The sequence below is a fragment of the Chenopodium quinoa genome, unplaced genomic scaffold (assembly GCF_001683475.1).
Source record: "Chenopodium quinoa cultivar QQ74 unplaced genomic scaffold, ASM168347v1, whole genome shotgun sequence".
NCBI classification, from domain to species: domain Eukaryota; kingdom Viridiplantae; phylum Streptophyta; class Magnoliopsida; order Caryophyllales; family Amaranthaceae; genus Chenopodium; species Chenopodium quinoa.
In genome coordinates, this window is record NW_018743893.1 from 361534 (window position 1) to 382907 (window position 21374).

At 33.8% G+C, this 21374-nt stretch overlaps 2 protein-coding genes and 1 non-coding gene across 3 annotated transcripts; all 3 read right to left on the reverse strand.

Annotated features, from left to right (window-relative positions):
* Positions 1–489: 489 nt before the first annotated feature.
* Positions 490–4334, reverse strand: LOC110686648 (protein KINESIN LIGHT CHAIN-RELATED 3-like). The gene is made up of 3 exons (XM_021863251.1): positions 3782–4334; positions 1465–3466; positions 490–1050 (listed from the first exon to the last, which is right to left on the reverse strand). Exons 2-3 carry the CDS (start codon positions 3402–3404, stop codon positions 840–842), a joined length of 2151 nt encoding a protein of 716 aa, XP_021718943.1. The 5' UTR covers positions 3405–3466; positions 3782–4334; the 3' UTR covers positions 490–839.
* A 9302-nt stretch (positions 4335–13636) lies between these two features.
* On the reverse strand, positions 13637–13716 carry TRNAL-UAG. Its single transcript has one exon. It is a non-coding gene; the product is annotated as a tRNA-Leu (tRNA).
* A 676-nt stretch (positions 13717–14392) lies between these two features.
* LOC110686649 (serine/threonine-protein kinase HT1-like) lies at positions 14393–21374 on the reverse strand. The gene is made up of 3 exons (XM_021863252.1): positions 20089–21374; positions 17193–17648; positions 14393–14832 (listed from the first exon to the last, which is right to left on the reverse strand). Exons 1-3 carry the CDS (start codon positions 20533–20535, stop codon positions 14590–14592), a joined length of 1146 nt encoding a protein of 381 aa, XP_021718944.1. The 5' UTR covers positions 20536–21374; the 3' UTR covers positions 14393–14589.

The following is a 21374-nucleotide window of genomic DNA, read 5'->3' on the forward strand; positions in this document are numbered from 1 at the left end:
TCTCATGCAAGATAGCGTACTTGTTTGTCTAAGGAATGAGTAAGAACAAGAACCTCGAGTAGGTCGAGCCTGAGTTACGAATCCAAACAAGAATACATTCTTTCAAGATACGATGATATTTAAGCTGACTATTTGAGCTGACTCGGATGGGCTCATGTGATTCTTGAGCCAAGCTCGAGCTCAATTCAGGCACAATCAAGCCGAAAGCTTGACCAAGTTGAACTCGAGGTGCTTGTGAGCCACGAGCAATCAAGAATCATTATCACCCCAGACATACCTATCAATTCTATCTCACAACCACCATATCATAAATGCAGCTGTATTTAACTCCTCATACCAAATATCAGAATTGTTCTGTTTCTTTTCTCTAGAAAACAAAATATATAAAAATCCCTATACAAATAGAACAAAACTCAACTAGCAAGACAGCTAGTAGTCAGATAAGCCCGCTACCATAAACCAGCTCCTACAACAGTAACATGGTTGCAGTTCTAGAAGCATGCTCAAAGAGCAGGAAAGTATTCACATTAATCCAAATCGTTACAATATGACATGAAGAATTCAAGAACATATACATACAAATTGCTTGTGTATCACTTCTTTAATTAAGCAAGAAAAGATTCATAGGTACAAAAGGACTGCCATTTATACAAAGTATGATATCAGAATCTAATAGAGAAGATCAACAGCTTTAGACAAATAAGAATGATATTAAGAATCAATACCACAACAAGATTAAGCATTTTATTTTTAAAACCCTCCAAAATAAGAATCTAATCATTTCAATACCACCTTTTTCTTTACTCTTTTACTTTCTTATAAATAAATCCTATACTTCTTCATACCTTAATACCATTATCATTAAATTGTTGAGGGTTTGCATCAAGAAGATTTTCCAGAGATCTAGCTTTTCGGTTGCGAACTTTGCCAGCTTCTTTTAGCAGTTCAGCCAACCTCCTCTTTTCATCATCCACATCAGGATTTGCTGTTCCCAACTTTTCCTCTCTCATTCCAACTACATATTCTAATATTTCTATGGCCTCATCCAACCTGTAACACATTCAAAGAAGAAATTTGGCAATCAACTATGAGATTTTCTATAGGGTACCCATGAGCATACAATAACAATAATCAATAAAGATCAAATACTATATTGACGGAAATGTAACTATAAAATATTAAACATAGGAAAAGAATCTTTCCACAACTATAGTACGTAGTATCTTAGAATTAAAATCTCATCTAGTCCAATGATTAAATCATATATTACCGACTGTCTCTTTAATTCTAGTGGCAAAGCCACCAGAAATTAAAAATTATATCTATAACTTAAATACACCTATTACTAACACTATCTGCTGAAAAAAAAAGATTTGAAGTAAATTTCAGAGGCAATGTGCACATGACAAGGGCATAGAATTCACAAGGCAAAAATAAGAAACACAGGTGGAAAGCATATCACACCTGCCAATTGCATCATAAGTCCCTGCAAGATTACTGTATACACCAAGAGTATCGGGATGATATGGACCATATTCTTGCTCCAGAATACTCCTAGCTTCTTCAAATAATTCTGCTGCCTCATTGATGGCATAACATTGGACACAAGTGAGCCCCATTTGATTAAGAGCTATTCCGAAAAAGGCAGACTTCTTCTCTCCACTGGCACGGAGCTTAGTAACAGCACTCTTGAAAGAATTGTAAGATTCAGTATATTTCCCAAGCATGTAGTACATGACTCCCATCTGTGCTTCAATCCCTGCAACTGTACTCTGTTGTCCAGGGGAATCACCATATATTTTCAGAGCCTTTTGGAGCAGCTTAATAGCCTGATCAAGCTCATTCATTGACTCATAAATGGCAGAAACGTCAGTGAACCCACTTGCAATTTCCTCCTGAGGGATTCCAGGAATAGGTTTGCTATAGATGCGTAAAGCATTTTCACAATATGACTTGGACTCTCTAAGCTTACCAGTCTTATTATACAAATCAGCAAGGCGAACAAATACTGAAGCGATTGAAGGATGGTTCTCTCCTTTAGTTGCCTTGAAACTTGTCAAGGCTTTCTCATAGGCAAAAATTGCTTCATCATATCGAGAGAGAGACAAGTATGTATCTCCAATGCTGCAATCAACAGACGCCACCTCTTTTTCTTGACCGTTGGCTACCATTGCCATACTAGCTAATACTAAGTGCTCCAGAGCTTTTTCATGGTCACCCTTTGTTTCACAGATTAGACCCATAAGCCTTCTATCTGCCGCCTCTTCAAGGGAAGCTGGTGAACCACTCTCTCTATGAATATCAAGTGCCATCTGACAAAGCTTCTCAGCCTCATCAAATTGCATTGCTTGAACATGGGCTTCGGCCAAATACCTGCATGTTTCACCAACTCGAGGGTCATTTTCACCAAGGACTTGTCTTTGAATTTCCAGCCCTTTAGTATAGCATGATATTGAATTCTCAAGTTGTCCAAGCATTGCGTAAGTGTCCCCAAGTTGCATATTCCCCGCAAATTTAGCAAGTGCATGATTGCCACCATCCTCAATAACTGGTATCTCAATGGATCGCTGAAGAACTGGAACTGCCTCGTTATACTGACCAAGGCTACAATTTACTGCTGCTACAACATGTAAAGACATGACCAGGTCTAAACTGGGTTTCCCATTGGCACATATTTCAAATGATTTTGAGGCTCGAAGTGCAAAATCAAGAGCCTTGTGGAGATTATCTCCTGACGAGATCAAATCCCTAGCTTGCTTTAGCAAAAAGGGTCCAAGATCTGGGTTATCCAAGGCAGAATCAGATCCTGCAAGTGGGAAATTCCTCTGCTTCTTAGGAGGGGTTGCCTTTTTCTTCACTATTTTGCCATTCTGTTTCTCAGTTTTCTTCTCTGGACTAGGTTTTGTACATTCCTCAGGTTCTAGCTGCAAAACGGAAGCCTTCTTAGAATTCCCTGAAGATGCAGATTTTGCACTCGAAGATCGAGTCTTTTCCATCAAACCCGAATACTCACCACCAGAACCATTTTCTCCCTTATCAGACTCACCATGAATTTCCTCCTCCGCTACTTCCTCTTCCATGATCTCCACTTCCCTCATTCCTCCACCCACAAGATGTCTCAACTCGGAATCAATTCGAGACTCGTTATCATCCTCGGTCATGAAACTACGCCTCGAAGGCGACTGATCTGAACTCTGCATATCACACACATTATCATAAAGTTGCTCAATTGAGGTGTCAACACCCCCCTCCAATTGACCTTCTTCCTCCTCAACACTCCTAGGACTTTGAGGGCTCAATGTACTCTTTGGAGACCTCATGTTCTGAACAGAAGTTTCCTTACTGGGTGTCACATTGGCTTCTAACCCATCTTCATTTAATCCCTCCACAACAACCCCAGGCATCTTTTCACCTCAAAACTTAAATTTTTAACGGCAAACTTTCTTAAATTGGAAAGTTATTCAATCTGCAATTTCCATAAAAATCAAAATTTACCCAACAGAAAACACATGAACTACTTCCAGTAACAATCAATTTCATGCCAAAAATGTAAATTCACATCACAAACGGATCCAAGAAAAAAATTTGGTTCAGACATTAACACAAACACCTTATATGCTAAGTTACTAACAAGTAAAATCGTACTACCACCTTCAAAAAAAAGAAATACCCAGATCTATAATTGACCCAGAAACGCAAATTCTTGTATTAGAAGGTCTAACAGTCGAAAATCAAGTATAATCAAACAAACATACAAATAAAAAAAATGCGTCTAACATACCTTATAAATCGACCATTGGGGAGAATGTGAACACGAATATGAGTGGAAAATGAAGCGTTTTTTAGGGAAGAATAGTTTTTAAAGAAAAAGGTGAGAGAAAGGAGACAATTATATAGTAGGGAGGAGAGAGAAACAGAGACAAGAAGAAGAAATGGAAAATACAGAAGGAAAAAAAAAAAAAAAACTGTAATTTTCATAGAATAACGGAAGAAGACAGAAGGAGAGGATATGAAGAAATAGAGAAGGGTAAAATGGGAAAAAAGGAAGAAGAGAAGGTGGAATGTCAGAGGAGAGAGAAGTGGACTTCTCCCCTAACCCCACTCACTCGTCGAATAATCGGCTAATCGTCTATCTATCTCTCCCTGTCTTTGCAACCGCCGCTACGTATGCTGTTTTTTTCTGCATTTTTCTTCAATTTATTGCCGTTTTTTCGGGTATTAATTTCCCGAACCTCACTTGGTAAGAATCTTAACTTAAAACTTAAAGACTACGGAGTAAAAGTTTAAATCTTACCAAAAACAGGGTAACTGCATAAGTGGAAAGGGGGTATCTGAGCATTCAAAATAAAAGAAAGGGGGTATTTGGCCCCTTACCTCTCCCTCCTACTTTCGAGTATGTGCTTGTAAATATTGAACCAAAAATAAAATGTGAGGTTTGGGGTTAGGTTAAGGACCTTTTTTCTTAATGTACACTTGACTATGTGAGAATTTATTATAAATTTATCTTGAATGTCAAATCATTTTAATCACTTGATTTTTAATTTACTAATATAAATTTATTTTACTTTAATATATATGTTTATCAAACTTAGATAGCTCTTTATTAGTCTATACTACCAAAACTATTTTTTTATATTTTTGTTTAGTCTTAAATCAATTGGCACCCTAGGTGCATGATTAGATTTTAGATCTACCAAACATGCATGTTATTAGTTTTATTTAAAAATAAAAATACAACCTCAAATCCTTCCAAAAAAAACAAAAAAATCAAAACACACTTTATAGAGCTACGGTCAAAAATATCATTTTCTAATAACGGGGTGTTATATTATGGTAAGACGAAAATAATACCACTTAATTAGAGTATAATAAATCAAATACGAAGTAATATTGTAAGAAAAATAAAATATTATTAGAAAACTTTTCTCACATCAAGAAGACCCTTAAACGATTGGAATGGTAAATAATAGTCTACTTCATTACCCGAAATTACCAGGGAAGACTTGATCAACTACTACAAGGCTCTTTCAGTCAATCTGTAATGGTACAATAGTCATAAAGACCGAGGTGGCAAGAGTTGCAACTGACAAAGTAGTAGATATTGTTTGAAGTTGATTAGTATTAGGTGAACATATATAATTTGGAGCGGATATATATGCACTATTATACTCAAAAATGCGGTTTATAATATCTGTACCAATGCAATAATATTAGTTCAACACATGTAATATGGCTAACATCATACGGAGTATGCATCTAATATTCTTGTATAGATCTTTAAATCGTACGTCTCTATTACTCTATTCTACTTCAATTCATATAATATACGTACTTGTATGTTACAATCATGTTTCATTAGATTGCTTAAGATAGATAGAAAGAACGAGTCATTATAATACATATAATACTACATATATAGATAGTACTACATATGTATCTAACATCATTAGTTAATAATTAATCAACCCTTTTAGTGCTCCACTTTAGTACCCCCTTGATAATAATGGTTTACCTAAAGGAGATGATAATTCAGTTTATTTCTATCTTTGGTGAATAATATGATTTGAGTATTATGGATCTTATAACTTTATTTGAGTTCACACTGAGGGTCGCACTCAAAGAAAGCTCACTTTCATCATCCTTAATCTTGAATTCTAAGCCATTGATGTCAAAACTCATAGAGATCATAAGTTTTACCATACTATCAAAATTAAACCTGTGAAATGATAAATACGAGGGGCCATGCATATCTATCCATTATTCTCTCCATCAAACAAAAATAACCATTGTCTATAATGTAAGGAAAAGTATTGAGTAAGACGGACTTATTATACATTTGGCGAGAGATAAGTTTCCAACAATTTTAACTAGCGGTTTTATTGTCATTAATACTCATGCAACCTGATTAGCCGTACCCCTACAATTTTTCTATATCTTTAGTATTCCGTATTCGTAATGTTTATAATCCTTTATTTTCATGTTCATACACTTGTATAAAATTTGTTCTCCCTTTTCCCGTCAAATTTCAATCTAGTTTGGAACCTTCAACTTTAAAATCTAAAACCTTGATATTAAATTTCTAAATTGAAACTTCCATTTATATGGAGGAAAACATACACAACCACTAAATTAGAGTGTATGTAACCATAGTGTTAAGGTCTATAGGCAATAGGCATCTATATGCTTAAGAGAATTATGTTGGTGCATTATTAGATCGAGTTACTTGGAATTCACAAACTTCTTGCGATCAATCTTTTCTCGGAGTTAATAACATGTTTAATATGTTTTTCATGATACTACATTTGAAATGTCATTCTAGCTAGAAAATAAATGCATACACTATGAATGAACGTACTTTTTTCACGATTGTATTATATACGTTTGGTAATGTCATGAATATGGGATGCATGCATGCATTCATTGAAAGTTGAAACGTTATTTTTGCCTATGAAGCAATTTGTAATTTTATGTATGCACAAATCACACGTTATGTATGCTAGGTCCTTTAACTCCTAAATATGCTTGTAGCTTGTTTGATGACTTAATTTATTGATGAGGAGTGCATGTTTTTCTATATTATTGCGTTTCACATATTTATGTATGTATCTAGTCTTAATTAGAGGTGTATATGATGCGATTTGAGTTTGAGTTTGGGTAGCTCAACTCGACTCACTAACAACATTTGAGTCAAGATTGAGTTGACTTGAGAGGTCGATCTCGAGTAGCTAGCTAGCTTGCAAATTGTATCTCCCAGACTCCCCTAGTATGCAATAGCACCCCTAGATCGAATAAATAATATGTTGGAAGAAAGTTTTCCTATACTAAATAATATGTTGGATTAAAAAAAAAAAAATAAATCCTTTAGTATGAAGTGTTTATGCCATTTGATATATGCATACTAAGCTAATTTACAAGTTCTTTTATATCACGGAGGATTAAATAAACTTGAAGGTTGGTCTTTGAAAACTGAATGATATTCTTAAATTCTTGTTGTAAATTGAGGCTTACTCTTTACATACATTATCTAAGGATAACATCAAAAATAAAAGTGATAAATATACTAAAGTGAAAATTATAATTAGTGCATGTACGTGAGTATGTGACCTACAAAAGGTTAATTAGATGCTTCTATAATTTATACTCCAATTGAGAAAATAATTTTGTTTTCCAATAAAGATATAGAAAAAGAGTGAATAAAAAAGGGTTGAGACAGCTGTTAAACCCTGATTGAAGCAAGCTACAATAATCATGATTATACAAGTGTTGAGTCCCTTAGGTTTTGATTGATAGTTTTGAATGATGACAAACAGCTAAGGGAAACAGGTCTTTGAAAGTGTTCAATACAGTTGGGGGAACCAACTAAAATAGAACACTGTTTTCCTAGATAAGTTATTGATTATATGAGTTATCTATTGAACTAACTTATCTATATACAGGAAACAGTTAGATGATAAATGTGCTATGTACTGGTGGGGAACCAGTATGAACCGTTTCCTTGACTGCTATGCGGAAAAGCAGTCACATACTCTTTATTGTGCATTAACCATGTTACATGTGCAGTAGTTGAGTTGATTCCAAGACTTGGAGCATAGAAGCCTTTCGAAGATATTTCGAAGAAAGATTGTTTGCTCATAATAGAAGTATTCAAGGAAGATTCAAGTCTTGAAGATTACATGAAGAAAAGACGATTTATGCTTTAATATGTTATCTAGGTTTTCATGTAATATGCTCCGTAGTATGCTTGCATGTTTGGGTTATATAAGTGCTTAAAAGTATATTGAAGTATGATATGAAATCTGGTACAAAGTTGGAACAGGTTTCATAACATGTTTCAATTCAGGGAACCAGGTCGGAGAACCAGGTTCACTGTACGAAATATTCGAGCTGCCGTTTTGGAAAAAGATTTTACAAAAAGATTTTTTCGAAAAGATTATTTTGAAAATATTTTGTGCAGCTGGAAATAAGATGAAATATTCTTGGTTACCTAAAAACTAGGAGTATTTATCTTAATTGATTCTATCTTTGTGATTAAATCAAATAAGATAAATACTTTCCTAAAATTACAATATATCTTATTCTCTAAGATTGTGTGATTTAAGGAAACTAGGTTTTAGGAATCTAAGCTTATATAAACTCATCTTATTTCACATATTTCGTGTGCCTCTCCAGAAATTAAAAAGAGCAATTATTTGAGAGCATATACTTAAGCACTAATCCCATTCATCAAGTCATATACAAGAGCATTCTAGTACAAAAACATTTTCTCTTAATTAGCTTCGTAGAAGTGAGATCAAAGGAGAGTTCTTGATTCTTGTGTTGAGTCTTTAACAAAGGGGTTAAAGGCTGGGTGAGTGTTTGTGAGTTCAAACACATTGGGCTTACGAGTGTAAGTCGAGAGCACACTCGGAGTAGAGTGTGGGGTAGACTGGTTCCCGGAGTAGGGAAACAGTAGAGTGTTCTTTGTCTTTGTTTTTCGGAGTAGATTAATAAAGGACTTAGGATAGGAGGACGTAGGCCTGAGTTGGCTGAACCTCGTTAAATTTGTTGTGTTCTTTATTGCTTTGTTTTATTCCGCTGCATAAGGGAACCAGCACAACTGGTTCCTTACACATAATCCGAAAAGAAGCAAAAATCGCTAACGATTACTTAACACTCAATTCACCCCCCCTCTTGAGTGCCCATTGAACCTTCAACAAGTATATAAATCCCAAAGATTGGTGCATGCGTTAGTGCGCTACGCTCTATTTTAAAGAGATCAATTTATACGGTTTCCTACATGCAATGATATATTTAATCATGTAAAATTATTTAATTAGCTCGTGATGTTAAAGAATTTACATTGGCATCAATTGACTACTCGTGGTCAATTGAATTTTTATTATTATTTTAATTTTAAATTGGTAAGAAGAAGGGGGCTTATTTGAGGGGGGAGATAAATGAAATCCCTCAAATGAGTCCCATGAGATTTGATCTCTGAACCTCAGGGATACGAGATGAGGAGCGATGTCACTACTCAATTGAATTGATGTCATGACATTAAACGAATTTGGTATCCTACGTACATTTCTTTGTATATGAATATGACAAAATAATTAAATAAATGGTCCATTGATAGATAGCTACTTCAATTCGTAGGAGTTTCTAAATTAAATAAATGGTCTATTGATTCCTACTTCAATTTATATGTACGTAGTTGTTTCTTATCAATTTAGTAATCGTTCAAGAGAAGATATAATTTGGATCCGAACTCATCACGTGAGATATATTAATATTTATGAAGTATAAGTTATTAGACATTTTATGTAAGTTTTTGAACATTTCATATAAATTTTTGAACATTTTTGAGTTTTGAAATTTAGATATAAATTGTTTAACATTATATATGAGTTTTTAGTATAAAATTTATTACAAGTTATTGGACATATATATACACAACTTGTGATCTTGCAATAATTTTTCAATTCGATTATTCTGTATAATAATAATATTAAACCTTCATCTATTATTGCTAATCCTATTTTTCAAAGTTAATAAACAACCTTTGTTTGTTATGAGTTTAAGATTATTATCCATGCATTAATGCAGCAGCATAAGTGATCAACGGGCCTATGCCGCACCCGTCATAAATGTCCACTTTATACAACCAAAGAGGTTCAACTTCAAAATCATATGGCAATGAGGGGAGTGGCACCTTAATTAGCCTTATAAAGTGGACACAATTTTTTCTTTTCTTCAATGAGGGATACACATCCCAATACTCACAGTACATTTACTTTTTACACTTAATTAATCTAGGACAACACTTCCAATCACATGTGGGTTTGCTCATAGGCTCATCAATAAGCCATGAGAATTAAGTCAAAATTATTTTACGCACTCCTGCAAAAGCCAAGTTGCGATATTATAATACTTCGTAAATAATAACCTAGTTTAATTTGTACGGAATAGAAAAATATATACTCGAAGTAGTATTATTATGGGAGCAAAATTAAAATTATATTGTGAGGATTAATTTTTATGGGTCTCACATTATTGATAGTTGTACTCTTCTATATTAAGTATGCATGGGACAGTACACTTTGGACCACTTAATTAATTAATATGCTTAATTATTATTGACTTTATTATAAGGTTTTTCATTTTTTTTATTTATTTATTACTCCTTCCGTAATACTTGCTTCATTTCTCCATGCGCGGAGTTTTAAGAGAAATTGGAGAAAGTAATAAAATATGGAGGTAGTAGGATAGGTGGAAAAATAAAAAGTTGTAAAAAGCAAAAATAGTTGAGAGAATTGGAGAAGAGATCAGAGAATATAAAATTTAAAATACGGAGTATGATTTATGTTGAGTTTACTAGTTGAGATAAACGAAATAAATATTGTAAAAGCTTTCCAAAGTATTTAAAAATGGACGAACATGAAAAGTGGAGCAAGTATTTTAAAACGGAAGGAGTATCTACTTGTATATACTCGTAGTCTCGTACTGTCTACGGTAATAACGGTATATATATACTGTCAAATTGTCAATTACCTGGAAATAAGTAGCTACGGAGTATTATATTGTTGCCTTGTTGGGTATAAAATTGGATTTGAATATTTAATTTAAGTGGATTAGAGATGTATATATTATGCTTAAGGTGGACTGTCCTTTTGCACCGTAGCTCAAGCTGTCATTATTCAACTACCTTTAATTAATTTATTCTACGATATTTTAATTACTTAAGGATGCTAAATTGCTAATTAATTAAATAAACCTCAAGTATATATATGTACAAAGAAGTATATTTATGTTGATATATACGAAGTACAAAGTATATTTTAAAAAAAAAGGTAGGATTTGTACCTTCAAATGACAATTAACATATGGAAGCCAGCTAGTATATGTATATGTATATGTATAAACTTACTCATTTGCATATGGGAGTTTTTGGGATCCTATGTACTTTTGATGATGAATATGATGATCGATCACAATGTTACACCAACTTCTTATGTATATCCATCACGGACACCTAGCATAGTTACCGCGATTATTTTTGAGGTATCAATTGTTCCTAAGTTTAATTAGGTGCTGCCACATGTTAGTGTACTGTGTCAAGTGTCACTCTCCCTTTGGTTGTTTATTCCATGTCATCCATACATTCAACTAAAAAAATAAAACCTAAGTTTTATATCATGAATTTCAAGATAATAACATTAATATCTTAACCAGTAAACCGTAAAATTTTGGATGTTATTAACATGGGTGATACTCTTCTAGGAAGTTCAGTATAAATGCATATACAAGTATACAACTATACAAGTACATTCAGCTTTGAAGACTCTTATCATCTTATATTCTTATGGCAATAAATAAAAGAAAAGAAAAGAAAAGAAAAATCATCCTTTATGATATCTAGACCGGATATTAATGATAATACGGGTATGAGTAATTGAATTTGTAGAAATAAAGGTGGTCAATTTATCAAATCTATATGTCGGTTAGGGTGAATTACAAGCAAATTAAAGGAGCTTAACAGTACTTGTAACTTGAAATATGCAAACATACAAGTATAGAACAACTTCAATTAGATCTTCGTCTTACTTATTGTGATATAATTTAAACTAATAACGTGAAAATTTGATGAATTTAAATGAAGATCAGAGTAAATATGAAATTAATAAATAAAGCATAGTGCCTTAAAACCATAATTTTTACCTTCTATTAATGACGTTTTATGATTTTAATATCGACACTCTGTTTTCAAAATCCTAAATCTAATCTACCAGTTAGAGGTGACAACGGACAATTATACATTAATGAAGAAGCATAAGGAAAATTACATCAACAACAATAATGTATTCCAAGCTACAAAATGAAGATACGGCACACGTAGAAAGATGTCAACTACTCAAAGATCGTAAATTAGCGTAATGATTCCTTAATTTGTCGTGGGTTAAGCAGACAAAAATCTAATCAATACCAAACTCTATATTCGTTGTGATAAGGATTTAAAGTAGGCAGTCAATTCATCATTTGCTTGACTAGTTAAGAAATTAGGACTCCAAAATTCAGGTTAATCATTTGGTCAAATCCAAATTTATAAAGTTACATAGCATAGAAGAAGTAATACTTGTATACAGTAGTTGTATTAGATAGTAATAGTCTTATATTTGCTACTTATCAAGGAGTCATCATCATTGTTCTTTCAAGTACTTGATAAAGTTTATGTAACTTTATGGTTAAAGGTTATATATAAGGGTGATAATCGAGTTGAGCAGCTCGTGAGCAACTCGGACTCGACTCGATCAAAGCTCGGTCAAAACTCGGCTCGAGTAGGCTCGACTCGACTTGAGATGTTCACGAGCACGACTTGAGCAAGCTCTTACTCGACTCGATAAGCTTGTGAGCAACTCGATAATGTATTTTATTGATATAGAATTTTCAAACAAAGTTATTACCATGAATAAATTTGACACTTAATAAGAGTTAATTTATATTATAAAAAAAAAAAGAGTAAATCTTTAATGATAAATAAAAGAAAACTATATAAAGTAAACAAAAACAATAAAGGCCTAGAATTTTAGAAGGGCCAAAACTTTAACGAGCAGATCGTGAGCTACTCGACTCGAAACTTTATTGAGCACGAGTCGAGCACATAGAAAAAGTTTTCGAGTCGAGTCGAGCACCCCTTAGCTCGTGATCGACTCGCTCAATTTTATTTTATTTTATTGACAGGAGGGTTACCAATATTATAATAACTACATTCCTCAATTTTTTTTGTAAACGAGCTCAGTCGTGTAAACATGATTCTTAATTTATGTTAAATTATCCAAAAACCAAGTTGACAATGTACTTTGTATGTGTTAGAGCAATAGTTGATAATTGAAAAAAAAAAATAAGAAATTTGATAGTAAAAGAGACAAGAAATTGGAAGGTGGTGTTTCAAAAAAAAAAAAAAAAAAAGAAATTGGAAGGTGGGAAAATCCTTCAAGTAATTACTTGAACACTATAAAACCCACCCAAAGCAAAGAGAATAGTTGTATTGATTTCAATTAGTGTTTACAAGAGTAATCTCTCACTAATTTTCACTATAAAGCACAAGGGTTTCAAGAACATAACCCTAGCTATCAATGTGTTTATCTCAATTTGGGGATAATAAGCAAAATAACCCCAAATGAGTATTTATACCCTCAACAAATCTGGACAGTGTATCAGGTAAGCACGGGCGTGCTAGTCTAGATAAATCAGGACCTCTAGCTGCACGGACGTGCCATATTTGGTGGCCAGGTGCATGAGATTTGAACCCGTGACCTTTGTGTCACGCTTACTCTGATACTATGTTAAAGGACCAAGTCAACCAAAAAGTTAAACTAATGGTTAAGATCCAGAAATATATTTTATACTCTATTAGGATTTAGGAAGCAATGTCACTGTTAGTCTATTCATCACCTCAACCTCACTAAAATATGTACTACATGAAAATTGAGAACTAATAGTTTAATACAGAGTACAATAAAGGCTGATAGTTTGGTCTAATCGAGAAGGTTTGGGCTATGAAGATGAAAGTTAGGTGAGAAAGTTTGGGCCAACATACAAGTCCTTTTGACAGGCACAGTATATGATTAGAAAGAGAGAAATATATTTTTCAAAAAAATGACGGCTGTGGGATTTGAACCCACGCCCTTTCGGACCAGAGCCTAAATCTGGCGCCTTAGACCACTCGGCCAAACCGTCTTTTGATGTTTAAAAACAGCTATATAATTTACATATATAGTATATCTTAAATTGTGTCTCTTAGAACCCATCTACTACTAATAATATAAATTGTTTCTCTTAAAACCCTTCATCTACTACTAATAATCAAAGGCTAAACAGTGAAAATATAATCTATGATTCTTACAAAAAAAAATCTTGTATGTGATTATTTTTTTTTTTTCAAAAAATAATTAAGAGCTTATATTAGTACCCATGCATCTTTTCAATTTAAAAAATAAAAATAAAAACACAATAGGTTCAATACTTCAACCATCATTAAATTGACTTTAATTAGTTAGAGAACGTTATTAAGTGGAACATATCAATCAAATAGTGATTTGTTAACGTTTGATCAGACAAAGCTAGTCAAAAGTCAAACAATATCGTGTATAGATGAAATTAATTTTCTATACAAAATACTCCGTTTATTATGAGTTTTATACCTTTATTCTCAACTTAAAACCTTTTCTTTTAAACCTAATTAGTATGTAACTTTTAAAAACTCTATTAACTATTTCATGGATCACTAGAAGGCTACTGCCCTACTGATTTCACTTTTACACAATTTTCGCCAATTTTCAGTTAAGCTGAATATATGTCAATACTCAATAAACTTTATAAAAACTTGATAAAAACTTAATTAGGGGTGGTAGAATTTGAGAAGTGAATTTGGTAAAATTTTGGAACAGAGCCATTTTGGGCCTTGATACAACATACAGTACAACACATGTTCAGTGACAAGCTGACAACATGAATCATCTGGGATGATCTACTACAATATTATACAGCTCTATCCACATATAAATATATATATATATCACTATATTCACGGTTTCAAAAGAGATTATACCCTTAATCACTTAAGGAAACAGGCTTACGAGAATTAATACATGTAGGTAAGCAGCGCAATAATTTCCCATTGGGTTTACATGATAAAAAGAATCCAGGATCGCGATTAAAGGACTTCAAAAACCTCTCCAAAATCGCAGCAATCTCATCAAACTGTGGCCGTTTATAAGGTTTGCTTGACCAGCATCGCTTCATAAGGCGACTCAATGCTGTTGGGCACTCAGCAGGTATTGGAGGCCTTGCTTTCTGCAAGATTTAACCAAGTTTGTATGTCACATAAATTTACAGTCAAAAGATGATGCAGTCTGTTGCAGAGGTCAATAAATAGTCATGACTTTTCCTACAGTAAAAATCTACTTGTCCAAATTAGGATATATCAGGGGAAAATTACTTTCATACATGAAGTCGATTTTAGCCTCCACTTTCATCATTTCCTAATTTTAACTCAAGTAGCATGAACTCTCCTACCCTTCAAGGTTATATCCAATCCTATCACCAATCCCTCGTTACCCTTTTTGAGTTACCTCCCACTCTTTCAAACACGAAGAGCTAATTTTAATAGCTGTAGTACATCACTTCAAGCAAAAAGTAATACATTTGGACTTTTTCAAACAAGAAAAGACGTCTAAACCTACTGATCAGTTAGAATTCGGGTTAGTCATCTTAAATTTCGGATTTGAAGTGTTTCACGGTCTTATCATGTAGGGTTCTAGGTTTACACGCTCAAAAGAACATAAAGGACACAATATTTGGCCCTCTATAGCATAGTCAAAATAGTTGTTCAAACCTTAAAAGGCATAAATCCACACCAATAACTTCATCAACCTATACAAAGGAATGCAGAAAAATCTTCATTAAATTGCATTCATGAAGCGTAACAGCATAGTTACAGACTTACAGTCGTACAGGCTTCCAATGGACAATATCAAAGGTTACAAAGTGATGTTCAATTCTATATTAGTATTAAATGGCTACTTATATAAACTAAGAGAACAAAAATGATAACGCGGATTAAAAATCTCTCGCAAATGGCACAACAGATGGGGTCCCACTAAAGGAATGGCTGAAACTCAGAGATGGAAAATCCTTCAATAATTGTAAACACATGTGAAGTTTGGACAAGTTTCTCTTTAATTTAGCATTCATGCAGAAGCAAAAATCTGACAGAATTTGCTCACATACAAATAACAAAAGCAGATTTCTGCCAAAAGCATATGTCTTACTCTACTGCCTTTAATGAACCTAGATTTCTAGCGCCAAATGAACATTTTGATGTTGAAATCTAACATGCTATCTTCAGTGACAACGCACAAGTTAAACACACAAGCACACAGCATTTGAAATCCAACATTTGTTATGACACGAGTGTTGTTCGATACTTCAATTGGCCAGTCAGGGCACTGGCACCCGGTCAAGGCGCAAGCCAGGTTCAGCCCTTGGTAAAATCTCTATTTTGAGGGGTGTGTTCGTAACATATAGAACCCTTGTTTAAACTTGTCTTACAGCCAGTATGGTTTACAAAGGTCTATAACTATCATATTTCAAAAATAAAACGGTTCTCCTACTCTTTCTATCAGAATAATTGGTGATTAGTATTACTTAAGTAGCTATTCCTAAGAAAAAATAATCCAAATAACAAGATGTACACTCCTTTGCATAGGGAAAAAGCATCCTCCTATTCCTCAGCTAATAACAAATTGGACACCCCGACATGGATATAGACACTTGGAACTTCATTAGATACAAAATATTTGTAAAACAGCCAGAAAGGTGGGTTTGCCTGGCATGACTATGCAAATCCGAGTAAATGACTGAGAGTTCCACCAAGGACAGAGCCATTATATGAATTATTAATTCTTGCATGATTAATAAAAGGCCCTTCCTATCCTTCACTCGACGATGTCATTATGGGACCATGAACCAGTAATCGATTATTTTGCAAATACTTGTATAATTTAGGACCATGAACCAATAGTTGATGTTGTTTAGCCAAGAAAATTACTTTCTGAATCTTTACCCCACCAATTACACACTAATAGATGTCTATGTGAAAAGGAACAAAGCTATTCAACAATGTGAAATATAATGGTAATCTAACCCCACAAAAATCTGCCCATCTATTACACAAGATCACTGTCTCAGATTCCATTACTGTGGAAGGTGCATTCTGAGCTAGGTGAAAACAATTAGACATCAAGGCATCCAAGAACAGCAGAGTCATGTGGCAGCACAGGTCACAAGTTCAGCAACATAGATTTTAGACTCTTAAAGAAAGACATTACCCAATTCACAGACCAGCTAGATCTGTTGAAGGGACCTCAGGTCGGCTTTCTGCCAAGTCACTTAGATTCGGGTCATACCGTTATATCCAAAACCAGTAATATCGAGGGTTAGGGTTAGTTTTAGTTATGGATGGATCATAATACAGTGTTCCAAAACCTAAATTTCATAGTAGATTTCAGTCAGTTGTCTAAGTCAATTCTTTTGTTACTCTTAATATCATTCAAGACCTCGAGTGACACATATTTAAATCAGACAAACAGTTGGATAATCACAAGAAAGAGTGAAATATTGAAGTAATTATAGTTGAACAATGTAGTAAATACCTTCTGGCAAACAGCAAAAGCAGCCTGTTCTGGGGTCATGTCATCAAAGGGCGTCAATGCGGTCAAGATCTCCCACAAGACGATGCCAAAACTGTACACATCAACTTTCTTAGTATGGTGCTTTTCTCTTATCATTTCCGGAGCCATCCAGCGATAGGTACCAGTGAATCCTTTTGCACTGCCAGTTTGAGTTTCTAAGCAAGAGATACCAAAATCAGCTACTTTCACACACATATCATTTCCAAGAAGAAGATTTTCTGATTTCAAATCACGGTGAAGTATTCCCTGAGAATGAAGAAATTGCATTCCCCGAGCAATGTCGAGAGCCAACTTCAGAACTAGATCAAGAGGGACAGAATATGGCTGTTGATGATGAAGATATTTTCTCAGTGATCCCCCAGCCATATACTCCGTGATGATACAGAATACAGGAGGTTTCTTACATGCAGCAAAAAACTGCAGGAAGTAGAATACAAAATATTGATCAAAAACTTGCACATTAGAACAAATTGTTCTGATTTCTGATGTAGAATAGCATCTAAAATAGATGAGAACATGCTTTCCTTCCTAAAATTTGGCCTTATAAATTTAAAACAATAGTTCTGATAGCTGACTTCCTCAGATGTATTTGTTGCTGTTTTGGAATGTTTCCTATTATTTGTTCAGCAATTTTCTTCATGCAAAACAACAATAAAATCCCATACACTTTAGATAGAAAACACTTTACATTTAATGGACCAAATGAGTAATTACATTTCATTGCCTACTGCCCAGTATATATATATTCTTGAATATAGTTTTAAATACAATTCATCGGGTAAAATTTTTTTTAGGATGTTAGCAAAAGTAGAAACAGAACCATGATTCAAAAACAGTAAATGTGAAAGTCAGAAAGATAAAACATTGATCAATTTGACGAAAGAAGCTTAAGAGCAACTTAAACTAGTGTGTACAAATTAATTCATAAACTGAGGGTTCAAAGTTCAACCTTGCTTGTAGCAAAAAATTAACAGAATATTATTTTTTTTGTTTTTTTTTTTTTTAAAAAAAAAAGTTGGTTCACAAACAGGCCAATAAGCAAAACTCATAAATGTCTAATAAAAGAAGAGAGAAATGGAGCACGTTACAATTGCATCAGATAGACAAAGAGAAGCATCCACCTCAATTAGCAACCAAGCAAAGTGGTACCAGTACATTAAAACTCAATTGGACAAGTGTGTGGCAATTATTCACTTAAAACTGAAGCTACACTGACAAAGGAAGAATCATAAGGACACAATCGCGAATTTAATAGTGAATGCATCTTATACATTTTCTTGTCCCTGATTCTAGAGGAACCAGCAACCATACACCATCCATCACTGGTAGGAGAAAAAGTCGATATGTATGAATGTACGTAAAAGTATTAGAATCTTGCATACTCAAATTTATTGATTGAATAATTTTCCTGAAACAAACTATTTTTGGGTCTACATTTGATTCATTTGAAAACAGGATCCCCCATTATGTGCGTCCCTTTGGCATTGCAAGAGCAAGACAAATAGAAAGCACTGAATTTTCCATCCATAATTCACTTTTCAACAGGATGACTAAAGAAAATGATTATTGTCCCTACTCCCTAATCATAGAATGCTAAGTTTGTTCGTAGAAAGATCCAATTTTACTCACCTTTAACACTATTACTTCTCCCACAACCCCAAAATCAACCAAAATCTACATAATAGCGACTTTTCAACTTCAAATTCTAGTTATTAAGCCATTTATACCCAAACCATGAAAGCCTTTGTCCAACTAAATGGGGTCAGTGACAAATTTCTTTGCTAACCTTTGCAAAATAAGAATCTAAAAGAACAAGAGATGAAAAATCACAGCAATTTCTATGTTAAATGTGTGTTAACTGCTACTATGGATCCTTCAAAAAGCAACCATGTTTTGCAATCAGTCAAGAGAGACATCAAGTTCCATTCCACTTTTGAACTCTTGCACGTAGTACTCCGGAAGCATGTAAAATTGATAGTTCCATACAAAATTTCCTCAACACAAGCACTATAGAACTATAAGTCCTGTGATTCCCTTACATTTGCTACCCCAAAATCAATAATAGAATGTCAACTTAAAATGTTAAAGCAGAAAATTTGTCTAAATTGATGTTAAATTGCGTTCACATTTTAAAATTCCTAGATCCGTTGCTGGTTACAAGGATAATAAATGGCTACAGATTCCTATATACGAGTATTTCACTATTACAGACCCGAACCTTGAGTACAACCTACTTTACCAACAATATAACGATTTCTTTCACACACACATGAATGTACCTATTATACGGAATAATTGTACTTATTTATCACTTTGTCCAACAAGATATAAGCATCATAGAGATAGTGTGATATGAACTAATAACGTGATAACTAAAATCCAATCCTAACAATATTATTCCACACCATTTAACCACATACTAAAATTATTGCCCAAAAAAGCAAAAAAAAGGAAAAATCCCCAAATAATGGAAAGCAAGTTGTCACAAAATAAACAAGGTACTCCCAATCGTACTCATTCCAGATCCTCTATCTCGCTTTATGTCTGATCATCACCTTTTTTAAAATAAACAATCATTTTACGTCCGAGAAAATAAACCTATCATCATTTTCACATAAATGTAACATATAATAACAAAAATGGTCATAATGTAGACTAGATTCGATACAAATTCTTGGACACCACACCATATAATTCATTTCACTCAAAAACTTAAGCCAACTAAACTAACCCATAATCAGCATCCACACATAACAACAATTACTATAACAAGATTAACAACACCAAAAATTCATCCTATATTAATAAACTCTAAAAAAAAAAAAAAGGAAAAAAAAAGAGAGAAGAAGTAACTTACAGTGATAATATTAGGATGATTCAAGCCAAACAAAAGAGAAACTTCAGAAGCAAATTCTTGTTCAATCTTAGTAGCCAAATCAGGGTCTTCTTCAGGTTGACTAATAAGTTTAATAGCAACATCTTTTTGTTTATAAATACCTCTATAAATCCTACTATGTCTTCCAGATGCAAATTTATTTCCTATGTATAATTGTGACATATCTGCACTCCATTTTTCTTCACCTCCTCCTTTTATTTCTGCTCCTGATGATACCAAATACTTTGACCATGATACTGCTCTTCTGTACTCACCAAATGATATCTTCCTTTTCAGCTTGTTCTTCCTCCTTTTCCCGTCTGTTGACGGGGTTTCATTTCCGTATCCGTATCCGTGTCTGTACCCGTTTCCGTTCTCGTCTTTGTCGTTATCCCTTGACATTTGTTTCAACCACCTCATATTCTTCATTGAGTATGAATTTTAGAATAATCAATCAATAGTAAAATCCCAAAAAAAAAAATTTAAAAAAAAAAAAAAAAACAAAACAAAACAAAATTTGTTTGGGAAAAATGGGATCCTACATTTCAAAGTTTTTTTGAGAAAGTGTGGAAATATTATGTCCTCCAAAAAAGAAGGGATAAAAAGTTTCTAAAAAAAGAAATTTTTAACTTTACAAAAGAGAGGAAAAAAAGGGGTTTATTGTAAAAACGACGTCGTGAGAAAGGTAATTATTGTAAGTGGTAATGGAGGAAGAAAAGAGAGAAGGAAAAAGAGGTTTAAAGTTAGGGTTTTGAGGAGAGAGAAAGAAAGAAAGATGGGAAGTAATGGCGGTATGAAGTGAGAGAGTATAGAAAAATAAAAATGGAAGGTGGAGTTAAGGGAGGGAGTGAGGGAGATGACTGGGAATGATAACGTGCGAAGATCCTGGCATGAGGGGACAAACTGGCCTTCTCTTCCTCCTTTTCATTCCGACTTTCTCTCTCCTCTTTTTTTTACCTTATTTGCCCTTTTCTACTGTCCAAAAGATCCATTTATGCCGCTTTATCGGTCGACGTTTCTTACCTTAAATTCTAGAAGTTAAGATCTTGTCTAGTGAGATTATACAGAGTTTATATATAGAGTTGGTAAGGAGAAGGGTCTTACCAGGCCGCAACCTCTCACAAGTGCTCTCAGCCCGAATTAGTGATTAGGCACTTTAAAAGCAGGAAAAAGGGTAAGAGAACTTTAGTAAGACTATATAAGGGTAGGGATTTCTAGCTCTTATCTTACTTTTTAAGTATCTAATCCATAAATGTTAAATAAATACA